This window comes from Anomaloglossus baeobatrachus, chromosome 4, assembly GCF_048569485.1.
Source record: "Anomaloglossus baeobatrachus isolate aAnoBae1 chromosome 4, aAnoBae1.hap1, whole genome shotgun sequence".
Lineage (NCBI taxonomy): Eukaryota > Metazoa > Chordata > Amphibia > Anura > Aromobatidae > Anomaloglossus > Anomaloglossus baeobatrachus.
The window spans coordinates 565,830,119-565,853,553 of NC_134356.1; the positions used below are offsets into that span (position 1 = coordinate 565,830,119).

General features: G+C 50.4%; 1 protein-coding gene across 3 annotated transcripts in view; it reads left to right on the plus strand.

The window, feature by feature from the left end:
• LOC142304045 (gonadotropin-releasing hormone II receptor-like) overlaps positions 1-23,435 on the plus strand; it is a 159,190-nt gene that overhangs the window by 105,798 nt on the left and 29,957 nt on the right. For all 3 annotated transcript variants that reach the window (XM_075346027.1, XM_075346029.1, XM_075346028.1), the window contains one exon: positions 11,747-11,948. In XM_075346027.1, the coding sequence (XP_075202142.1) occupies positions 11,747-11,948 (202 nt within the window). The remainder of the gene's footprint in view (positions 1-11,746; positions 11,949-23,435) is intronic.

Sequence of the window (23,435 nt, forward strand, 5' to 3'; positions counted from 1 at the left end):
GGGCCAGAAGGACCTGGATGAACCATATCCAGAGGGCCTTCAAGAAAAATAACTAAGTCACAACCACGACTCGGAATATTAGATAACTCACGCTACGGACCACTCTTCATTAATTTTCTCCCTGCGGGATGGCCCTGCGGCTCTCGGAGATCTGTCTGGGAGATTCATCAAGTTCCACGAAGAGAGGAGCCTAGCCAGCTGGTTTGGCGAGTGACACACGTGGATGTTCCCTGCCCGGGTGATCAGGATTTTGACAGGGAAGCCCCATCTGTAGGCGATAGCTTCATCTCTTAAGATCTTGGTGTAAGGAGCAAGTTCTCTCCGTTTTACCAGCGTTCCAGCCGACAGATCAGGAAAAATGGATATAAGGTGGAATTTCTCAGGCAGGGATGGCTTCTTCCTCAGAGCTTGTAGCAGTGCCTCCTTGGTTTTGTAGAAATGCAGGCGAGCTAAGGTATCCCGAGGAGCCTCAGCGTTAAGAAATTTTGGTTTTGGGACTCTGGGAATTCTGTCTATTATGAAATCATTTGGGCCCAGATCTGGCAAGGCCTCCTGCAGCAAGGATACCAAGAAGCTCTGCAATCCTCCGTCTGGTATAACCTCTGTTATCCCTCTTATTCTTATATTGTTTCGGCGAGATCGGTCCTCCAGATCCAGGATTTTAGTTTGCAGACCCTGTACTTGCTATTCCAGATCTGCATTGGCATCTATGAGGCTGTTATTGGATCTTGTGAGCTCCTCCATCTTTGTTTCAATGTGGGAGGTGCGGGCTCCTATGGCTGTAATATCTGCACGCAGCTAAGCTACCATGCCTTTCCAGTCCTCTTGCAGTGAGGCCCGTAGGGCACTGAGAAACTTCTGCATTGTGTGCTTGGTAAGTGGAATGTCAGCATTATCAGTGTCAAAGTCTGTAGCAGCCATAGAACCCCTCCTAGATGAGCCTGTTGAAACAGTGGAGGAGGAAGCAGCCATCTTATCTCTTCCAGCACTGATAAAGAAATGTGTCACTTTTGCTGGAGAAGGCCTCTTTTGGGACTTTCCTTTTAGGCCCCGTCACACTAAGCAACATCGCTAGCAACATCGCTGCTAACGAACAACTTTTGTGACGTTGCTAGTGTGGCGCCCTAGGACCTGGTCGCCACAACGGCATTGCCCTCCTGAGGGTTAATGCTGAGCCTGGAGGTAATGGGGAAATCTACTGGCCAGTAAGTTAACATCCACCGCAGTTTCTCCCTCAGGCCAGTAGGGGGAGCTCTGAACCTGAAGTTTCAGGGAGCTTCCTTAAGCCTGACCTGGGGGAGGAGTTAGAGAGTCTGTAGGGAGCAGCAGAAGTGAACAGACACAGAGTGAGCTGTCCTGTGAATCTGGGGCCTAGAGCTGGAGCAGTTTGGCCCAGAGAAGCAGGAGTAGCTGAGAGGCAGCAGAGAGACTCGGACATCGGAGTCTGTGGTTGCCAGGGTATAAAATCCGTCCCTGGTAGCCGAATCCGAAGGCCAGGGGAGCTGCAAGCCCCTGGCCCAGACACATCCAAGGTACAGCTGCAGCATCAGGGCCCGGTGTGGACCCCAGCGGAGAAGCACCAGAGAGTGGGCCTGCGCAGCCACCTACAGAGGGAAGGGACGTGCTATTGGTCCCAGCAGCGAAGAGGGCCATTGCTGGATTCAGAGAAGCAGGGTCCTATCATCACCAAGAAAGGTACAGGAGTAGGCCTCATACTCAGCTGGCCAGAAAGATCACCCCAAGTACTTCCAGGCCGACCGGATCCCCATCACCACCTGTAACGGTCTCCCAGGACTGGACTGTTCCCAGAGTAAAAGAGGAAAAGGTAAAGAGACTGTTGTTTGTGCCTGGTTCTTTCCTCGCCTGTCGGCCCTGCACCGTGTTAGTCACACAGCACCATAGACTTTCACAAGCACCAACTGTGCCCCGGGCATTGCTCCACCTGTGGGGAGCAGTACTACCATAGCTGCTATATCATCATCCCGGAGGCCTCACACAGCAGCGGCGGCTTAATAGCCGCATGCCACAGGTGGCGTCACGAACACAACCATTAACAAGCAAGCCACATATTCAACTGACACCCACCAGGGCCACGGAGCCGGGCCCAGCCACCACTGACTACCACCGGACTAGTCCGGCCCGGCACCGGGTGTCCCATAGCCCTGGGGTGGGCGAGTCAAATTTGGCGTCACGAACAGGATTTCGTGCCCGGTCCCACCGGGTACTGTGCGCCTGCCGGAATTGTGCTTAAAAGACTGTGTACTGGCTGCAGACCACCGCCGCCATTAGCCTCGCCGAGCGCAGGAAGAAGGGGGGCGTGCCTGACAAAGAGCGCGAAGGGAGCGCGCCATCAGAGCAGAGCGCTGTTAACCCCGCGCGACCCGGAAGAAAATTTGAAAAGTGAACGGAGCCTGGTAAGGTTCACTAAGGGGGAGGAAGATGTCCGACTCAGAGGGAGGGCAGGTGGCTGCCATAGCCCGAGACGCCGCAGCACCAGCAGAAGCAATCCCAGTCGCCGTCGCCCCGGCCCCCACTGTAGCGCCGGTAATGCCGATCACCATGCCATACATACCGGGAGCAGAATGGCTGCCGCAATACTCCGGGGAGTCCCATACCTTGAGTGACTTCAGAGAAAGCCTGCACAGCTTATTCCGGGTGTATCCGCTGACTGAGAGCCAGAAGGTGGGCATATTAATGGGACAGCTAGCCGGCGCAGCCCAGCGTGAAGCGAAGTCATGGCCTGATACAGATAAAGGGACAGCAGCCCAGATACTGGCCAAGCTAAAGAGTACGTTTGACACTCGCACCGCAGCAGAGATAAAGATGAGATTCTTTGGGTGCAAGCAGCGGGCCACAGACAGCATAAGGGACTATGCCCTAAACCTGCAAGAGGCCCTGAAAGCAGTTAAACAGGTGGACCCAGAGAGTGTACGTGAAGAAGACAAACTCCTAACTGAGCAGTTCATAGAGGGGCTCCTGTCAGATGCCCACAGGACCCAGCTGCGTATCCTGGTCCTGCAGAACCCTGCTCTGGACTTTGCCAAGTTTAAGGACCAGGCCATCAGGGTACTGAGAGAATCTACGCCGAATGACCCAGTACCCCTCCGGCCTCCTGCTATCACGTACCCCGGGGTGGTGCCTGCAACACGAGCCACTGCAGGGGCTGAGGCGCAGTCCCTGGATAAGGATCCCACTGCGGAGCTCAGACAACAGGTCCAGGAGCTGACCAAGACTGTGGCTGCCCTTGCCAAGACCGTGCAGTCTCTACAAATGACCCCCTCGCCTGCGAAAATCGAGTTGGCCTCCAGCCCGGAGGACGTCCCATGGATGCGACAGAGAAGGATTCCGCCGACCCGAGGCAGAGACACAGACCGGTACGATTCAACAGGACAACCGATCTGCCGCAACTGCAACCAGGCGGGCCACATTGCACGACGCTGTCCTTTAAATGGGCCGAGCCTGGGGCCAGGAGCCGACCCCCAGGTGTAAGGAAGCCCGGCTCAACCCCCAGCCGCAGCAAGTATGTGGGAGGACGACCGGTCCTTCCTATTGTGCTGGATGGGATTCCTTTGAATGCCCTCCTGGATACGGGGTCCCAGGTAACAACCATCCCCCACAAACTGTACAAAAGATATTGGGCCGATTCAGACATTGACCATGGCCCAGATGATGATTTAACAATTGTGGCCAGTAATGGTCAGCCCTTACCTCAGATTGGGTACAAAGAAGTAACCATTAAAGTGGGGCGGGTGGAATTGCCATGTCAGGGGATGATAATTGTAGATATTGATCGCAAAGAATCTGACCCACTGCTAACTCTTGGTACAAATGTGATAGAAAATTGTATTGCCGAAGTGATAATTTTGTTACAACAGGCGTCTGAAACTGCCAGCTCCGGGCAGCAGCGTGTCCTACAGAGGGAGATCAGAGCCCTGATGAGGAGGCAGCAGGTAGAGCTGGCCGGAGGAGAAATTGGCAGTGTGAGGGTAAGTGACCCCCTCCCCATTGTAATACCCCCAAGAAGTGAAATGTTGATATGGTGTCGGGCAGCAATAGGCCTCAAGGGTCAGGATTACCATGCCTTGGTAGAACCAATGTATTCAGACAGTAGGCCTGGAGTTCTGATAGCCAGAGGGGTAGCGGACGTCCGCAAGGGGAGAGTGCCCGTCCGTGTCCTGAATTGTGGGGAGGAGGAGGCCAAATTGCCCCGGTATGCCACTGTGGCAAAATTGTACACTGTCAGCAACAATACCATTAAAGCAGTGGAACCCTTGATCCCGTCCGACCAGGCGGAAGACAATGGCTCCAAGGGGCAGCCGGAAGACTGGTGCCAAAAATTACATGTGGGCACCGACTCCACCCCCTCACACCAAAAGCATGGGGTTTACCGGGTGGTACAGGAGTACGAGCGGGTCTTCAGCAAACACCCCCTAGATTTTGGGCAGGTGAAAGGGGTTCAACATCAAATCCCCACGGGTGATCATCATCCCATTAAAGAAAGATACCGCCCTGTACCCCCAGCACAGTATCAGTGTGCCAAGGAAATGTTACGGGAAATGAAGGAGGCTGGGGTTATCAGAGATAGTTGTAGCCCCTGGGCAGCTCCACTAGTGCTCGTAAAGAAAAAAGATGGTACAATGAGAATGTGTGTAGATTACAGGCAAATTAACCGCATTACACATAAAGATGCCTATCCACTACCCAGAATAGAGGAGTCACTAACAGCCTTAAAGTCAGCTAACTATTTCTCCACCTTGGATCTCACCAGTGGGTATTGGCAGGTTCCCGTGGCAGAGGCGGACAAGGAGAAGACTGCATTCACGACACCAATGGGTCTCTGTGAGTTCAATTGTATGCCATTCGGGCTCTGCAACGCCCCAGGGACATTCCAAAGGTTGATGGAGTGCTGCTTGGGCCACCACAACTTCGAAACCGTGCTGCTGTACCTGGATGACGTAATAGTCTACTCCAAGACTTATGAGGACCACCTGAAGCACTTAGCAGAAGTGTTTGAGTCCTTGTCGAAATATGGCCTGAAGATCAAGCCGTCCAAATGTCACCTCTTGAAGCCAAAGGTACAGTACCTGGGTCATGTGGTCAGCGCAGAAGGCGTGGCACCTGATCCGGAGAAAGTCACGGTAATCAAGGACTGGCCAAGACCCACCACGGTGAAGGAGGTGCGGCAGTTCCTTGGACTGGTGGGCTACTACCGAAGGTTCATTGATGGGTTCACCAAGATAGCAGCGCCCCTTCAAGATCTCCTGGTGGGCCAGCCGAAGCAGGCTAAGAAGCAGAGCCCTCCATTTGAATGGAGCAGCCAACTGGAAACATCCTTTGTCCGGCTGAAAGGGGCTCTCACGGGAGAAGAAATTCTGGCCTACCCTGACTACAGCCAACCGTTTATACTGTACACAGACGCCAGCAACGTGGGACTGGGAGCAGTTCTGTCCCAGGTACAGGGAGGCAGAGAGAGGGTAATAGCGTACGCCAGTAGGAAGCTTCGGCCCACGGAAAGGAATCCAGAAAACTACAGTTCCTTCAAGCTGGAGTTCCTCGCTATTGTGTGGGCAGTGACTGAACGCTTCAAGCACTATCTGGCATCGGCCAAGTTTACCATCTTCACGGACAACAATCCGTTGACACACCTGGCAACAGCCAAGTTAGGTGCGATGGAACAGCGATGGATGGCCCGGCTGTCTAACTTTGACTTTACCATCAAGTATCGGGCTGGCAAGAAGAATAACAATGCTGATGCGCTGTCCAGAATGCCTCACTTACCCGAGTCTGGAGAAGACCTGGATGAACTCGAAGAGATAGAGTTACCGGCTTTCCATCACCAGGGTGTTTAACAGTGTGAGCATGCTGTGGGAGTGAAGCGCTTAAACCAGCACGAGGTCTCGGTCAATCCATTACTCCACCATAATTGGGAAGAAACACAGAATGGTGACCCGGCCGTGCGATTGGTCAAAGAGAAGCTAGCGCAAGCTGAGACCCATCTTGGCCCAGACGCTCCAGAGGAAGCCCAGCAGCTGTGGAAGGAGAGGGGACGACTGTTCACCTACCAGGGCAAGCTCTGCAAGAGATATGTCAACTATCGAACAAATGAACTTGTCTGGCAGATAGTGGTTCCGCAGAGGGATGCTCCAATGGTCCTAGCAGCGTATCATGATAACGCAGGGCACTTCGGGTGGAAGAAGTTGGAGGCCTTACTCCGTGATCGGTTCTACTGGGTGCACATGAGAAAGATGATCGAGAAATGGTGCCGAGACTGTGGCCCGTGTAACTTGAGGCGGAAGGATGATGCCAGCCAAAGGTCTCCCCTACAGCCAATTGTCACGAAGCAGCCCCTGGAGTTGGTGGCCCTGGACCACGTGAAGTTAACACCAAGCCGGTCAGGCTATGTGTACGCCCTCACCATTGTGGACCATTACTCTCGTTTCCTGGTAGTAGTGCCTGTGAAGGACCAGACAGCCAGGACGGCAGCTAGAGCGTTCCAGGCATCCTTTTGTCGACCGCACGGCTATCCGGAAAGGGTACTGACGGATCAGGGTCCTGCATTCGAGGCTGAAGTGTTCCAAGAGTTCTGTAACATGTACGGTTGTAAGAAAATTCGAACCACACCGTACCACCCCCAGACCAATGGACTGTGCGAGAAAATGAACCATGTGGTTATTGATATGCTGAAGACCCTACCGCTGGAAGAGAGGAACCAATGGCCAGAAAAGTTGCCAGATCTGGTAGACTTGTACAACCACATCCCAGTGAATTCGACCAACTGCAGCCCCGCTTACCTGATGCGAGCCAGACCAGGCAAGTTGCCTGTAGACTTTGAGATGGGGACTGTGTCGCCTGAGGCGGTTCAAGAAATAGAGGATTGGGATGCAGAACGGCAGCAGCGGTACCGTAAGGTCCAGGAGTGCGTGGAAAGGAGCCTGTCTCAAGCAAGAACGAGACAAGAACAGCATTACAATCAAACAGCCCCAGCAACTCCCTTAGCACCTGGAGAACAAGTCCTCAAGAAGAAGCGGAAGACGCATAAGTTGGATGATCAGTGGGAAAACGAGCCCTACACCATTATCCCCTCCAACTTTGACAATAGTAAGGTATGCCTCATAAGCAAAGATGAAGGCAAGACCTGTCAAGCAATTTCCCGAGACCGCCTGAAAGCGTGCCCTGAACGGTGCCGAATCCAAAGAGAAATGGAAGGAGTACAAGGAAGTCCCCAAAGTCAAGAGAAAGAAGGGGAGATGATTCAAACCATCCTTGGGAAGTTCCCCAAAACTTGGACCCGAATCAACAATGCCATAGTGGTACCAGTTTTGGCGTTTCCGCAGTTGGTCGAGCCAGAAACAGAAAAGGTTCCGGATCCACCTAAAGAATCGTCCGCTCCAGCACGAGATGACACGCCAGCAGTGGAACAGGAGGATCAACCCCCTGTCAGTGGTGAACCTGTCATACCCTTGGCGACTCCTAGACCACAAAGGCAACCATCACGCTTACCTATTGGGGTTAGGTCCACCTGTAGTGCTGAGATAGAAGACGCACCACGTAGTCAGGGGCAAACACCAGAGCTACGTAGGTCCCAGCGCAGCACTCGGGGACAACCCCCTCTAAGGTATAGGGAGTCTACTGTATAAAGTAAAGAGTACTTATTAGAGTGTAAATAGTTATGCAAAATGTCTGTCATGTTGTGCACAAAATGTTTTCTTTTTCTTTGATTGCGAAAATGGACAATTGGGCCACTGGACTATGGGTGGCCAACACCTAAATTGTTCATAGTTAGCACCAGTGTGCTCAAACACCCCTGAAGAAAAACCCGTCCGGCGTGCATAGAGTGGGGTCATCAATGCTCTGACGCACGCCCAGAGCCTACGTTGGGGGTTTGATCGCGGCGGGTCCCCCATGGAGCAGTGTAATGGACACCCGGCAGGGAGCCACACTGGACTCTTATAGAAATGTTTAAGATTGTAACGTTAAAGAGAATGTGCCTCCCATATTGGGATGAAATGTATGACATGTTATGTTTTGTTTCTACAGTCCGGGAGTACTGAATTTAACTAAGGGGGAGTGTGGCGCCCTAGGACCTGGTCGCCACAACGGCATTGCCCTCCTGAGGGTTAATGCTGAGCCTGGAGGTAATGGGGAAATCTACTGGCCAGTAAGTTAACATCCACCGCAGTTTCTCCCTCAGGCCAGTAGGGGGAGCTCTGAACCTGAAGTTTCAGGGAGCTTCCTTAAGCCTGACCTGGGGGAGGAGTTAGAGAGTCTGTAGGGAGCAGCAGAAGTGAACAGACACAGAGTGAGCTGTCCTGTGAATCTGGGGCCTAGAGCTGGAGCAGTTTGCCCCAGAGAAGCAGGAGTAGCTGAGAGGCAGCAGAGAGACTCGGACATCGGAGTCTGTGGTTGCCAGGGTATAAAATCCGTCCCTGGTAGCCGAATCCGAAGGGCAGGGGAGCTGCAAGCCCCTGGCCCAGACACATCCAAGGTACAGCAGCAGCATCAGGGCCCGGTGTGGACCCCAGCGGAGAAGCACCAGAGAGTGGGCCTGCGCAGCCACCTACAGAGGGAAGGGACGTGCTATTGGTCCCAGCAGCGAAGAGGGCCATTGCTGGATTCAGAGAAGCAGGGTCCTATCATCACCAAGAAAGGTACAGGAGTAGGCCTCATACTCAGCTGGCCAGAAAGATCACCCCAAGTACTTCCAGGCCGACCGGATCCCCATCACCACCTGTAACGGTCTCCCAGGACTGGACTGTTCCCAGAGTAAAAGAGGAAAAGGTAAAGAGACTGTTGTTTGTGCCTGGTTCTTTCCTCGCCTGTCGGCCCTGCACCGTGTTAGTCACACAGCACCATAGACTTTCACAAGCACCAACTGTGCCCCGGGCATTGCTCCACCTGTGGGGAGCAGTACTACCATAGCTGCTATATCATCATCCCGGAGGCCTCACACAGCAGCGGCGGCTTAATAGCCGCATGCCACAGGTGGCGTCACGAACACAACCATTAACAAGCAAGCCACATATTCAACTGACACCCACCAGGGCCACGGAGCCGGGCCCAGCCACCACTGACTACCACCGGACTAGTCCGGCCCGGCACCGGGTGTCCCATAGCCCTGGGGTGGGCGAGTCACTAGCGATGTTGCTGTGTGTGACATCCAGCAACAACCTGGCCCCTGCTGTGAGGTCGCTGGTTGTTGCTGAATGTCCTGGGCCATTTTTTAGTTGTTGCTGTCCTGCTGTGAAACACAGATCGCTGTGTGTGACAGCGAGACAGCAACAACTAAATGTGCAGGCAGCAGGGAGCCGGCTTCTGTGGAGGCTGGTAACCAATGTAAACATCGGGTAACCAAGAAGCCCTGTCCTTGGTTACCCGTTATTTACCTTTGATACCAGCCTCCGCCGCTCTCACTGCCTGTGCTGCCGGCTCCTGCTGTGTGCACATGTAGCTGCAGGACACATCGGGTTAATTAACCCGATGTGTGCTGTAACTAGGAGAGCAAGGAGCCAGCGCTAAGCAGTGTGCGCTGCTCCCTGCTCTGTGCACATTTAGCTGCAGCACACATCGGGAAATTAACCCCATGTGTGCTGTAACTAGGAGAGCAGGGAGCCAGCGCTCAGTGTGCGCTGCTCCCTGCTCTCTGCACATGTAGCTACAGCACACATCGGGAAATTAACCCCATGTGTGCTGTAACTAGGAGAGCAAGGAGCCAGCGCTAAGCAGTGTGCGCTGCTCCCTGCTCTGTGCACATTTAGCTGCAGCACACATCGTGTAATTAACCTGATGTGTGCTGTAACTAGGAGAGCAGGGAGCCAGCGCTCAGTGTGCGCTGCTCCCTGCTCTCTGCACGTGTAGCTCCGTGGGGTGGTAACCAAGGTAAATATCGGGTTGGTTACCCGATATTTACCTTAGTTACCAAGCGCAGCATCTTCCACGCGGCGCTGGGGGCTTGTCACTGGTTGCTGGTGAGCTCACCAGCAACTTGTGTAGCGACGCTCCAGCGATCCCTGCCAGGTCAGGTTGCTGGTGGGATCGCTGGAGCGTCGCAGTGTGACATCTCACCAGCAACCTCCTAGCAACTTACCAGCGATCCCTATCGTTGTTGGGATCGCTGGTAAGTTGCTTAAGCTGGGTTCACACTAAACGACAGCGACAACGACGTCGCTGTTACGTCACCATTTTCGGTGACGTAACAGCGACCTTGTAAGTCGCTGTTATGATCGCTGCTTAGCTGTCAAACACAGCAGAAGCAGCGATCATAACGTCGCTGTGTTACATGTTCAGAGAGCAGGGAGCCGCGCTTAGCGCTGGCTCCTTGCTCTCCTAGGTACAGTACACATCGGGTTAATTAACCCGATGTGTGCTGCAGCTACATGTCACAGTGCAGAGAGCAGGGAGCCGCGCGCACTGCTTAGCGCTGGCTCCTTGCTCTCCTTGCTACAGTACACATCGGGTTAATTACCCGATGCATACTGCAGCCACATGTCACAGTGCAGGAGCCGGCGCTGGCAGCAAGAGCGGAGGCTGGTAACCAGCGTAAACATCGGGTAACCAGGGAAAGGACTTCCCTTGGTTACCCGATGTTTACGCTGGTTACAGCTCACCGCAGCTGCCAGTGCCGGCTCCTGCTCGCTTCATTTCATCGCTCTCTCGCTGTCACACACAGCGATGTGTGTGTCACAGTGGGAGAGTGACGACGAAAAAATGAAGCTGGACATTCAGCAACGACCGGCGACCTCACAGCAGGGGCCAGGTCGTTGCTGGATGTCACACACAGCGACAGCGACGGGACGTCGCTGCAACGTCACCGAAAATGGTGACGTAGCAGCGACGTCGTTGTCGTTGTCGCTGTGTGTGACACCAGCTTTAGTGTGACTGGACCTTTTGTCATATCTAGCTCCAGGGGGTTATCTCTGTGATTACCCACATGGAGAATTTGGAGTCTCTGGTGAGCTGTTCTGAGCTGTTTCTGAGTCACTGTGGCTGGAGCTCAGCTTCTAGGTGACCAGTGCCATCAGCGTGCAGGCCACGCCCCCCAGGAGGACATCCTTTGATAATGAGTGTAGTCTTCTAACAAATATGGATTGTTTAAATTGGAGAACTCTTCTAAAACAGTTTAAAGGAATTGTCCACTACTTGGACAACCTTTTTTCATTCCCCTGTAAAAATAAATAAGCCTATACTCACCTCCAGTGTGGCTGCGGTTCCAGGGATGTCTAAAGTCAAATTCTCAGGGCCCATGTGAAATTGTTATGACATGCGAGCCCCGCAACCAATCATTGCCAGCCTCGTTCTGCCCACCTTTGGACGTTTCAGCAGGAAGTCAGTGCAACCTGCTGAAAAATCCACAGACGTGGAGGCAGACGCCAGGCACTGATTGGTCGCAAGACTCACGTGTCATAACAATGTCACACGGGCCCCAGGAATGCAGCTTTAGACATCACTGGAACCGCAGCCGCACCGGAGGCGAGTATAGGCTTATTTATTTTTACGGGGATGAACAAGGAGAGTGAGAAGGGGTTGTCCAAGTAGTGGACAACCCCTTTATTTTTTTTTTCTTGCCTCCCCCAGCTGTTTATGTACAAACTTTATGAAACCAAAGATCTAAAATTTTGGAGAAATAAATATTATTTTGAATTAAATATTATGTTTTTAATGTTATTCTTTGATAAATGTTTTGTTGCTTCTCAGATGTAATGGAAAAGACAGACTATGTACTCATCATGGTTTATTGTTGTCTCCTTAGCTGTTTCTCTTTCAACTGCGAACTGTTCCTGGAGCCAACTTTACACAGTGTGCTACACATGGGAGCTTTGCGCATCGCTGGCAGGAAACAGCGTACAACATGTTCACATTTTGCACTCTATTTATCACACCCCTTGGTGTCATGATTGTTTGTTACACTCGAATCCTTTGGGAAATTGGCAAACAGATGAAACACAAGAAAGGTGAGAATCATTATTACTTGGGGAAATCACCCAACCACTATTTTTTCCTCGCTAAAGTATTTCTTAATTGAAATTTTTGGGTCCCATGCAAAGTTTGAAGATCCAAGTAAATGATCTTCTTATGAAAACATTATTATGATACATTCAGCATCACACTACTCATCTTCTCTTATATACAGAAGAGACGTATGGATATAATGTGGTAACACTGAAACCCAGGCTCTTCTAACATAGGACAAAACCAGTATCATAAATGGCACATGATAGGTGATGGTCACGTCCTAAATTTTGCAATGTGGGAAAGATAACATTAGTCATGTAAAAGTCAGGTTTGTTCAGAAGGAGGAGGGGCCGCATGGTCAAAAACAAATTTAACGCCCCATTATGGTATTGAGCATCACCATTGGGGACAGAAAGGCCTACAGATTGTTTCCCCCTACGCACCCTTTCGATAACCCTTGTAATTATTTTGGACAGGGGAGTCCTGTGCATGTCCATGCCACCCAGTCCAGGTGCCCAATTTTATGAGGGCCCTGTAGCAGCTGCATTATCTGACTCTTAATATTCACAAAGGAAGGTTTCTTAATAGCAGTTCAGTGAGGAGGGGCTGAAGCTGCGCTCATTCTCATTATTCACAGTTTCGGTCATGGCACTTTGGGACGTGAAGGCAACTGGAAAGTACTGCAAAGTGTTGGCAGATACACAAAAGGAAAAGGTTGACTGCTGAGCAGCTATGGACAGAGTAATCCTACATCCTGCCATGAGTAACTAGATCAGGGACAGTTAAAACTAGGACTTTTGAAAACATGGAGTGTGTTCGCAAATCTACAGTCTGTCTAAGTTATTCAATAGGCTGGGGAAGAAGCAGTAGTCTAAATGCTAACGGGTCATTAGTTATAATGCTAATAAGATTGCAGCCCAAAATAATTAATAATAGAGTATCAGTTGTAATTAACTTTTAGGATAGCTGCCTCCAATAAGTGGCAGTAGAGTTCTGGTCTGCTTCCTCTCAGAAGAGGCTATTTGCATACTTAAATTCTCAGAGCAGCATGGCCTATGAGTCTCTTTACACTGGTTTGGCACTATCCACAAGAAGAAACGTTCCCCTCAGAGCTCCTGTAAGAAACATGTCTGCAAATTGATTTTTGTGGTCTGGTTTTTTATCCTAATTTGTACGTCAAGGCTTGGCAAAGGGTTGATTTTAACATTTAGGATTCTAATCCTCCAGAGTTCTAGCCCTCTTCCTCTCTGAAGAGGCTATTTGCATATTTAAATTCCCAACAGCATTTAATGGCCTTTAGGTCTCCTTAGGCTGTGTTGGCACTCTGCAAAAGGAGAAACATTCCCTCTTAGACACTCTTTTAATACAAACAGACAAAAAAGAGACTGACATGCCGAAGCTTGAAGCTACCAAAAAACAAACAAAAACCCCTAAAAAATATAATAACATTTTTTGAGATGTTTTGCATATCAAAATGGCCATTTTCATACCTGCCCAGTAGCTACATTACGGCAATCTCATTGTGCTACCTCTTTCTGGGTTTAAAAACCTACATATATGGGCAAAGATAGTTTCACTGTTTTAATGCAGATCAGGAGATTGAGGTTGTGGAGAAGTAGCGCAATAGGGTCTTACCAGATAAAACACCAAGTAATTATAATTAGGGTAAACTCACCTATAGGGGTTGTGTCAGTCACAACTCCTATAATCACATAATATTAGGTGAAGCAGCTGCAGCCCCGAAGGATTGAAAAAAAATATATATATATATATTCAGAAGTCGCAGACCCCTTCCTCAGGACATACAGTAATGACAAGGATCATCCTTGTTATTGCTGTATGTCCTGAGGAAGGGGGCTGCGACCTCTGAAACACGTTGACCTGTACTTGGCAATTCAATAAAGACATGGAATAATTTTATCCTTTTCGGTCTGAATGGTGAAAAGCTTGGCGAAAACACCCGGTTTCCTTTATATATATACTCTTTTAATGCAGTATGTCTATATGTGCAGGGAGCATAAGTGAGAAATCTAATATATAAAGCTGAATGTGTGTATGTATGTGGTATGTGTGTGTGTGTGTGTGTGTGTGTGTGTGTGTGTGTGTGTGTGTGTGTGTGTGTGAATTTTGCACACTCACACGTCTGGACCCTGAGAGCGTCATAGGTTATGTTGTGAGGCGAAATTTTAACCCCACGTGTTCCAATTTACCAATCAATTTTGCCCCTATCTACATAATGGGGAAAAAGTGAAACGAAAAGTGTATCCGCACCGTCGCATTTACAATCACAAAATTGTAAATTTTGAGACAGACACCTCATGTGACCCAGGGAACGACGTAGACTATGTTTTGACAGGAAAATTTAACAATGCACTTTACAGTTACTCTCCAAAAAACATGCCTTCATTAAAGTAAATGGAGCCTGGAACTACAGGTTATTAGTAGGAGCTGTGAGTGGTTGCTATAGGAACAAAAGACATTCATAGTATAAGAAGCTTATATGTGAGGTAATAAGATGTCGGTGGGGAGACGGAAAGAGAGAGACAGAGATAGACAGAGACGGACAGGGAAAGAGACAGAGAGATAGAGACAGACAGAGAAAGAGACAGACAGAGACAAACGGTGAAAGAGGCAGACAAAGACAGACCTGGAAAGAGACAGATGGGGAAAGAGACAGACAGACATGCAGACAGAGACAGGCAGATAGGGAAGGAGGAGACAGCCAGAGAGACAGACAAGGATAGATGGGGAAAGACACAGACCTTGATAGAGACAGACGGGGAAAGAGACAGAGAAATAGAGACAGACAAAGACAGGCAGACAGGGAAAGAGACAGACAGGAAAAGACACAGACAAAGAGATGGGGAGACAGACCAGGAAAGAGACAGATGGGGAAAGAAACAGAGAGATAGAGACAGACAAAGAAAGAGACAGAGACAGGCAGACGAGGAAAGAGGCAGACCTGGAAAGAGACAGACCTGGAAAGAGACAGACAGAGACAGATGGGGAAAGAGACAGATGGGGAAAGAGACAGATCTGGAAAGAGACAGACGGAGCACATTACTTGGCCAATTTAGTTAAATCTGTGTGGAATATCTGTGGTGTTGAAATATATGTTGTGAAATGCTTCTATTAGCTTAGTTTTTGCCTTTTAATAATTACATTTCTATCTATTTGTTTTGTGGTTTTTGTGTGCAGAATACTTTTTTGTTAATACATTCTATTTTGTTAACAGCAGTTATTAACCCGGGCGAAGCCGGGTAGTACAGTTAGTATTACATATAAACACAATATGTTTCATGAAATTGTTATTGCAGTAGTACCAACAACTGATATAGCAAAATTTTGCATTATAAACATGAAAATGCTTTTTTCTTAATCCTTTCCATCTCTGTCTCATCAGGCTGGCCCTGTATGCATCCGGCTGCGAATTGGCCGTGTGACATCCCTTTAATGTCATGCTCAGAGGATCTCTGCAAACCTCATTTATTTTAAAGTAAATGACAAGGGAGATAATTAATTCTTATAAAGTGTCTTTTCTCTGGTACTTTGGATGCATAGAAAGGCATTTCTGATTCCAATGGTAAAGCCAAGTCAAGGGTCACTTGCAGATGATGATTCCATTTTTCATACAGTGCAATTCTGAAGCTTTGAGGTTTAAGAGAAACATACGGCCAAGTAATCCTAAACAAGCCATTTCTCTGACAGTTCTTCTTCAGCTCAGGACCACAGCTTTTAACTGTTAATAAATAATGATAGTGATTCCACTGGGGCAGTGATAGATGGCAGGAGAGAAAGCCAGACAGTATCATTACATTAATGGATTTGTCCAGAATTTATGTTCTGTTTTGCTCTGTAAATCATTCAATTATGGATTGCGTTAGCTGATTTTTTATGTTTTGGCCAATTTTATTATAAACATAACTGGCTATGTCCCAGTAATGTTCTAAAGGACAGGACACCATCCCCAGCCCAGGCCTAAAGGGGATTTCCTAAAATTGCAAGTTATCCCCCAGCGATCCTAAGCACATGGTCCCATGTCTATGGGACAGATAGGGAAACCTGAATGAAACACTCAACTATTTTTGGCAATCCCCTTGACAATGAAAGGAGCAGAAGACAAATATGTGCCCCACCACTCTATTCTAGATCGGGCTTTAGAAGAACCCATTCTCAGAGATGTGGAGCCTCATTGTCGTTTCCAGTTGTCAGACTCCAAATGTTCGGGAAATAAAAGACAATGCTTCATAACCTGGACTATATGAGCTGAGTAGGTTGATTTATAGGTTTCTGGAAATACTCATTATAACGTATATTTTATTCATTTAAATCTTCTCATTCGGGGCTTAGGAGTCCAGTGGGCGGTCATAGTCCATGATTGATAGCTATCTCTATATACACACTCTCATATTAGAAAGACTGCCACTTACTGAGTGAGACGGCTCACTGGACTCCTAATTCTGAATAGGTAATGAGTTTCAATAGAGGAAATCCAAAGTGGTGTATACCAAAACTTTTACTGCAAAACTGTATTTCAATTTGCTCTACTACTCCCGGTCTTTAATAATCCATTGTCAAATAGAGCAGCAGTTTCAACATGGCAAGTTCTATTAACGAGCGAAAAGTCGTTCCAGCTTATCAAAATCTAGAACTTATTGCATCCACTGCACAAACAATACACTGTAGAGTCTATTGATTTTTGCAAAGTATGGTAATGGCAGGTTTGCATTGTAGAATTGTTAACAAGTCAGTAGTGATGGCTGAGCATGCTCTGCACTGCTCGGTACTTGATCAAGCATCAGAGTGCTCGGCATGATTGGTACTCGATTGAGTATCTTGGTGTTTGGGTGCCATGCTCAAGTCCCCATCCTGTGTGTTTCGCTGCTTTTTTTCAGCCACTAAACATGTGGGCATTGCCTTCCAATCACAGTAATGTCATAGCCATGTTGGCTATTAGCATTACTGCGCTTGGCCGGCTGCATCAAATCATTGAGTCTATATAAGACCAGTTGATGCCATGGCAGGTGATGCCATGCTTGCCGCACTATACCCCAAATGTAGTGTTGGGAGAGCTGCTGGAGAAGCTATAGTGTATTAGAGTGATTCTAGACTTACAGTATAAACTTTGCAGCTGCAATGTAAAAAAAAATCTATTCTATTCTTTAATAAAGCCACTCTTATCTGCATTTAGTGTAGGGCAAGCTGCTGGAGAAGGAATAGTGTATTAAAGGCATGTAGGCAGGGATTCTAGCCTTACAGACCTTGCTGCTGCAGTGCAAAATATCTATTCTATTCTATAATACTACTCTTATATGCATTTAGTGTAGCGCAAGCTACTAGAGAAGGAATAGTGTATTAGAGGCATGTAGGTAGGGATTCTAGTTCATTCAGCTGCAACGTAAAAAACAAAAATACTTTTCGGACCTACATCTAGTCTATTCCCTATTAATACTACTCTTAGCTGCATTTAGTGTACAGAGAGCTGACTGCATGGCACATTCCTAGGTTGGGTCAGTGACTTCATTGTCCACCACCTCATCTTTCACTTCCGCACTCTGGTCTTCCTCCTGACTTGTTGACTTAATGGGTTTTGGAAAGTGGCAACTCAAGCTAGTTTTAGGGGGTTTATGAAATTCTGAAATTTTTTTTCACCAATAATCTGACAGGTCCCCCATGCCTTCCAAACCACCAACATCTCTATATTCCTTTATAAATACCCTGCCTAACAGCTCTTTATACTAGATGGCACATTAACAGATGGGTAAAAAAGGGATTTTTAAAAATCAATTTTAAATATGCATTTTTTTTTTGACTAGTTGATAGGGCATTTGTTTCCCCAAACCAGTCATCCCATTCAGCATGTTATCACGCTGCTGTAAGAGTCATTGCCAGCTCCCTGCAAATATCAAGCATGAGCGCAACTTACTTGTCTAGACATGTGTGTCTTGACCAGCTGAGGGAGGATTCTCCGGTCATGATGTCTGTGTAACCAAACCCCCTTATCCTCTAAAATTAAACACACGGACTGCATGCGACTTGGTTCAAATGGCCACAGCAGCCTTTTTATTGCCTATTGTTTTACAGACTAGTACCTTAGGGACGCCGTCCAACGGGCGACCCAAAACAACCACATAACGGTAACAATAGACAATAACATTTACAATACCCCCCGGGGTAGGCCCAGTCCACTACTACTACTCCCCCTGTCCCCGGCCGCAACACACCGACCCAGAGACGAGGTGCCAATCACCCACGGATTGACCCCCACACTTTGGCAGAACCCCGTGCCTGCCACATCCCGGAAACCGAGAGCCACCATACCAAGACAATGACTCCCGGTCCAGCCACCAATCACTTCCAAACCTCTGGACCAGACCTACCCCCACCGCTACTGTGACAAAAGGTATCCCAACTACCCAAAAACATCTCCCACATGACAACACAAAGGGAGGGTGGGCGGGGATCGTTCGGCGTCCGGAAACAGAAGAGGAGGTAACTCCTTCCTCTCCCAGCTAACCCTTTCCCTGCTCCTCCTCTTCCTCCCCGGCTAAAACCATCCCCCAAAGCCATATTAGGCATATACCACTGTCCCTATTAACCCATCACTCCCTACCTCCCCCTTGGTCATGTCGCCCCTCCCCCCAAGTGGGTCCGTGGCTTTCTTGACCAGCTGAGGGAGGATTCTCCGGTCATGATGTCTGTGTAACCAAACCCCCTTATCCTCTAAAATTAAACACACGGACTGCATGCGACTTGGTTCAAATGGCCACAGCAGCCTTTTTATTGCCTATTGTTTTACAGACTAGTACCTTAGGGACGCCGTCCAACGGGCGACCCAAAACAACCACATAACGGTAACAATAGACAATAACATTTACAATACCCCCCGGGGTAGGCCCAGTCCACTACTACTACTCCCCCTGTCCCCGGCCGCAACACACCGACCCAGAGACGAGGTGCCAATCACCCACGGATTGACCCCCACACTTTGGCAGAACCCCGTGCCTGCCACATCCCGGAAACCGAGAGCCACCATACCAAGACAATGACTCCCGGTCCAGCCACCAATCACTTCCAAACCTCTGGACCAGACCTACCCCCACCGCCACAGGACAGACCACGTGACACCTTACGTGGCCTGGACCCGCCACACACCAAAAGCACGCTCCACACCATCCTGCAGACCCAACGCCCATAAATCCAGACCGACCTCGTTGAGGTGCACACCATCACCCCTCCGAAATCGCCAATCAGCCGGCTCCAAATCCCTGTGCCGTACCACAATCCCACCATTCCTGGTCACAAACCTAGCCACTACCCTATTCACCTGGGCCCTGGCCTTATTAACCTTCTCCACCGACCGAGCCCCTCTCCATGCCAACCTGGTCACTATGTCAGACCATACGACCAGCAAACCAGGATACCGCTTCCACAACTGCAGTAAATCAATCTTTATGTCTCGGATCAAATCCCGCGACGCCCTGGCACCAAGATCATTACCCCCCACATGCAATACCAGCACATCCGGGGGCCGCTCAACTTTACAATGGAAACGAAATTCCGGGACCACCCTGCCCCACTCCATGCCCCGAACTCCGATCCATCGAACAGTCGCCTGCGCACGATCCAAACCCAGCTGTCGACCATTCGGGCGGACCTCCGCCCGACGGGCACCCCAAAATACGAAGGAGTGCCCCAAGATCCAGATCAGGCACTTCCCTATAACAAATAAAACAAAACGAAAATATCAAAACCAATAACAGCACAACCACCAACACATCAAAAAACACCCCTTTCCTCAAACCTTCCGCACGTAACCAAAGTCCCATGATGCTACAACAACTGCGGTCTCACATACCGCCGAAAACAAGAAGATTCCCATCTACCAATACGCTTTACCACCTCATCTCCAAGCCCCCAACGGGCTGCCTCCGTTGCTGCACCAATTCGGAATGAATGCGACCCGAATTCCTCCGGGCGCTCCCCCGCGTTACGTAGACTTAGCCGCAGCACCGCCACAAACTGAAACCTCGACAAAAACGACCCATTCAAATGCCGCAACAACGGGCCAGGTAAGCCTCCCCTCACGGCCATAAATCTCTCGACTACACGCACAGGGCACAATTCCTCTCCTGGAACCGCATATAACACCACCAATCTACCACGGCCCAGCTGATCCATTTTTGACCGGCGAATCCGGCACTCCACCTGACTACTGCTCACTTGCACGTCCTCAAACATCAAACCACCACCCGTCACCCTGGACGGGCTCACCAGCTCGCCTATCCGGAACGCCCCATAAAAAGCGAGACCGAAAGCCGTTGTAAATAGAACCGTCTCGTACACAGACTCACAAATGCCGCTCAGGCCACCCACCATCCGTCTCAACAAACCAAACGATACAGGGCGCCTCTTGTCCCTCTCCCGTACGCCACGGCGAAAGCCCCGCAAAGCCTGACGAACCCGAAAATCCTGTGAAACATCACGCTCCCCTCTCATTTTTAACCAAAATGCCACTGCCGACACCCGATGTGCCACAGCCGATGCCGATCGCCCGGCTGAAAAATCCGTACTCACCAATGACAACAAAGCCACCAAGTAATCCACGCTTTCCCCACCAAACATCAGACGCAACAACTCCTCCCATTCAGCCCACACCTTAGCATACCGGCACCAAGTCACCTCGGTCACCGAGTTCCGAATCAAGTCTGAGATCACCGCCTCACCAGATGCCACAAATCCTCGGGGCACTCCACTCCAACTTCGTCCGCCCACGGCAACAGCGCCCGAAACCTGCTGAACTGAAAACGAGACAAAGCATCAGCCACCTCGTTGTCAACACCCGGAACGTGCCTTGCCACTACCTGCACATTCAACTGCAGACATCTCAACACTAAATGCCGCAAATACACCACCACCGGCTCCGACTTAGCAGACAAGTTGTTAATCGCGTGCACCACCGCCTGGTTATCACAATGAAAACACACTTTCCTTCCGGCAAAGTGCGACCCCCATAGCTCCACTGCCACTACAATGGGGAATAGCTCTAACAGAGCCAAATTCCTAACCAAGCCGCTCTCCCGCCACGCCTGTGGCCACTGCCCGACACACCAATGACCTCTGAAGACAGCCCCAAACCCGGCCGACCCCGCCGCATCCGTAAACAGCTGCAACGCCCCGTTAGACGCCACCCTCTCCATCACCAGCGTCCGGCCGTTGAAATGCTGCAAAAATTGATCCCATACTTCCAAATCGTCCCTGATCGCCTTTGTGATCCGCACAAAATGCGCCGGCAACCGTACCCCGGCCGTCGCCGTCGCCAAACGCCTCGCAAACACTCTCCCCATTGGCACAATTCTGCAAGCAAAATTCAATTTTCCAAGCAAAGACTGCACCGCCTTAAGCCGCACCTTCTTCGCCGCTTTTACCCCTGACACTGCGGACCTCAAATCACGGACCTTCTCCGCCGGCAACCTGCATTCCATAGCAATGGTGTCAATTTCAATTCCCAGAAAACACATCACCGGCGCCGGGCCTTCCGTCTTATCCGGCGCCAAAGGAATCCCGAAACTGGCCGCAACTTTTTGCAACGCAAATAGCAAACCCGCACAAACCATCGAACCCGCCGGCCCGACACACAGGAAATCATCCAAGTAATGAATGATGGACGTAAGCCCGGACACGTCCCGAACCACCCACTCAACAAACGAACTAAATGCCTCAAAGTACGAACACGAAATGGAACAGCCCATTGGCAAACAACGATCAACATAATAACTGCCATCCCACCAGCAACCCAACAAATGCTGACTATCTGGATGAACCGGTAACAACCGAAACGCTGCTTCCACATCCGCCTTTGCCATCAATGCACCCCGCCCCGCCGCCCTAACCAGGTCCAACGCCTTATCGAACGACACATAATATACCGCCGACAACTCCGGCGCAATGCCATCATTCACCGATAACCCTTCCGGGTAAGACAAATGATGAATCAGCCGAAATTTATTCCGCTCCTTCTTTGGTACCACCCCCAACGGTGACACCACCAAATTCCCGCACGGCGGGGCGACATAAGGGCCGCCCATCCTGCCCAAAGCCACCTCCCTTTCCAGCTTCTCATCCACCACTTCCGGGTGATCCCGAGCGGAACGCAAATTACGATACGGCGGAACCGATGCATTAACAACCGACGGAATATGAAAACCATCCGAAAAACCAGAACTTAACAACGCCGCCGCCTCCTTGTCCGGATACCTATTTAAAAACGGAACCATCACTTCTACCTTCACCGGCGTCGTCCCTCTTACCAGCCCCATCACCAGCCTTTCCTTTTCCTTTTTTAAAACATTTGGACAAGCTATGTCCCCCCCCACATCCGGAGCATTCATGCTTAAAACGGCACGCCGCTCCAAACCTGCACTGCCCTTCATTGTACTGCCAACACAAACCTTTCTTGAAACTTGCCGGGGACCCGGCCCCCCCCGAACCCCCGGCGCCCCCCCGAAAGGGCTGAGCCGGTGCCGACATCAATCGCATCCATAAGGAAATATCCTTATGGTCCCAACGCATATCTGGCCGCAATGCCTTCCGCTGCCTAAATTGCTCGTCGTAGCGCAGCCACGCCAGTCCGCCATAAACTCGATAAGCCTCCCCTATCGCATCCATGTAGCCGAACAAAGCCGAACAATGCTCCGGCTCCTTCTCCCCGACCACGCTCGCCAAAATCGCAAATGCCTGTAGCCAGTTGGCAAAAGTCCGAGGAATAAGCCTATAACGGCGCTTTTCCTCCTCGTCCTTCTCCTTTTTGGAATCACTCGGCTTAACCCTATCCAAATTAAATTTCTCCAGGGGAAGCAGAGAAAATATCTCCACATATTCCCCTTTCCAAATTTTTTCCCGCACCTCCTTCTTTAAATGGGCCCCCAGCGGGCCCTCAAAACAAACATAAACTTCGCTTTTAGCCCTATCATCTAAGCGCACCACCTCATCCTCCTTCTCCTTTTCCTTCTCCTTTTCCTTCTCCTTTTCCTTCTCCTTTCCCCCCCCCGTCTCACTCCCCCCTTCGCCCCCCCCTCTACTCGCACCCGCTCCGTCACCCCCCGTCGCCGCCGAGGCCCCTAAACCGGCTGCACCCACCCACGCCGCCACCGGCGCCTGGGCCCCCTCCCCCCCCGCTCCCGAAGCCGCCGCCAGCCCCTGCAACAGCCCCAACAATTGACTCCACACTGCGAAACCAGCGGGCGCTGCCGTAGCCGCAGCCGCCCCCCCCCCGAAGCCCCCCGCCAGCGCAGCCCCTGCCGCCTCCGCGGCCGTCTCACCCGACCGCCGCTCGGCGTCTCCCGAGACCGCCGCCTCGCTGTCCTCCGTCTGTCGTCCATCCGACTCCTCCGAACCGAAAGCCTCTTCCCCCTCCTCGCCGCTGGCCTCATCTTCCATCCGACATCCGGGGGGCGCCGCCGCAGCACCCCCCCCACCACGGCCGC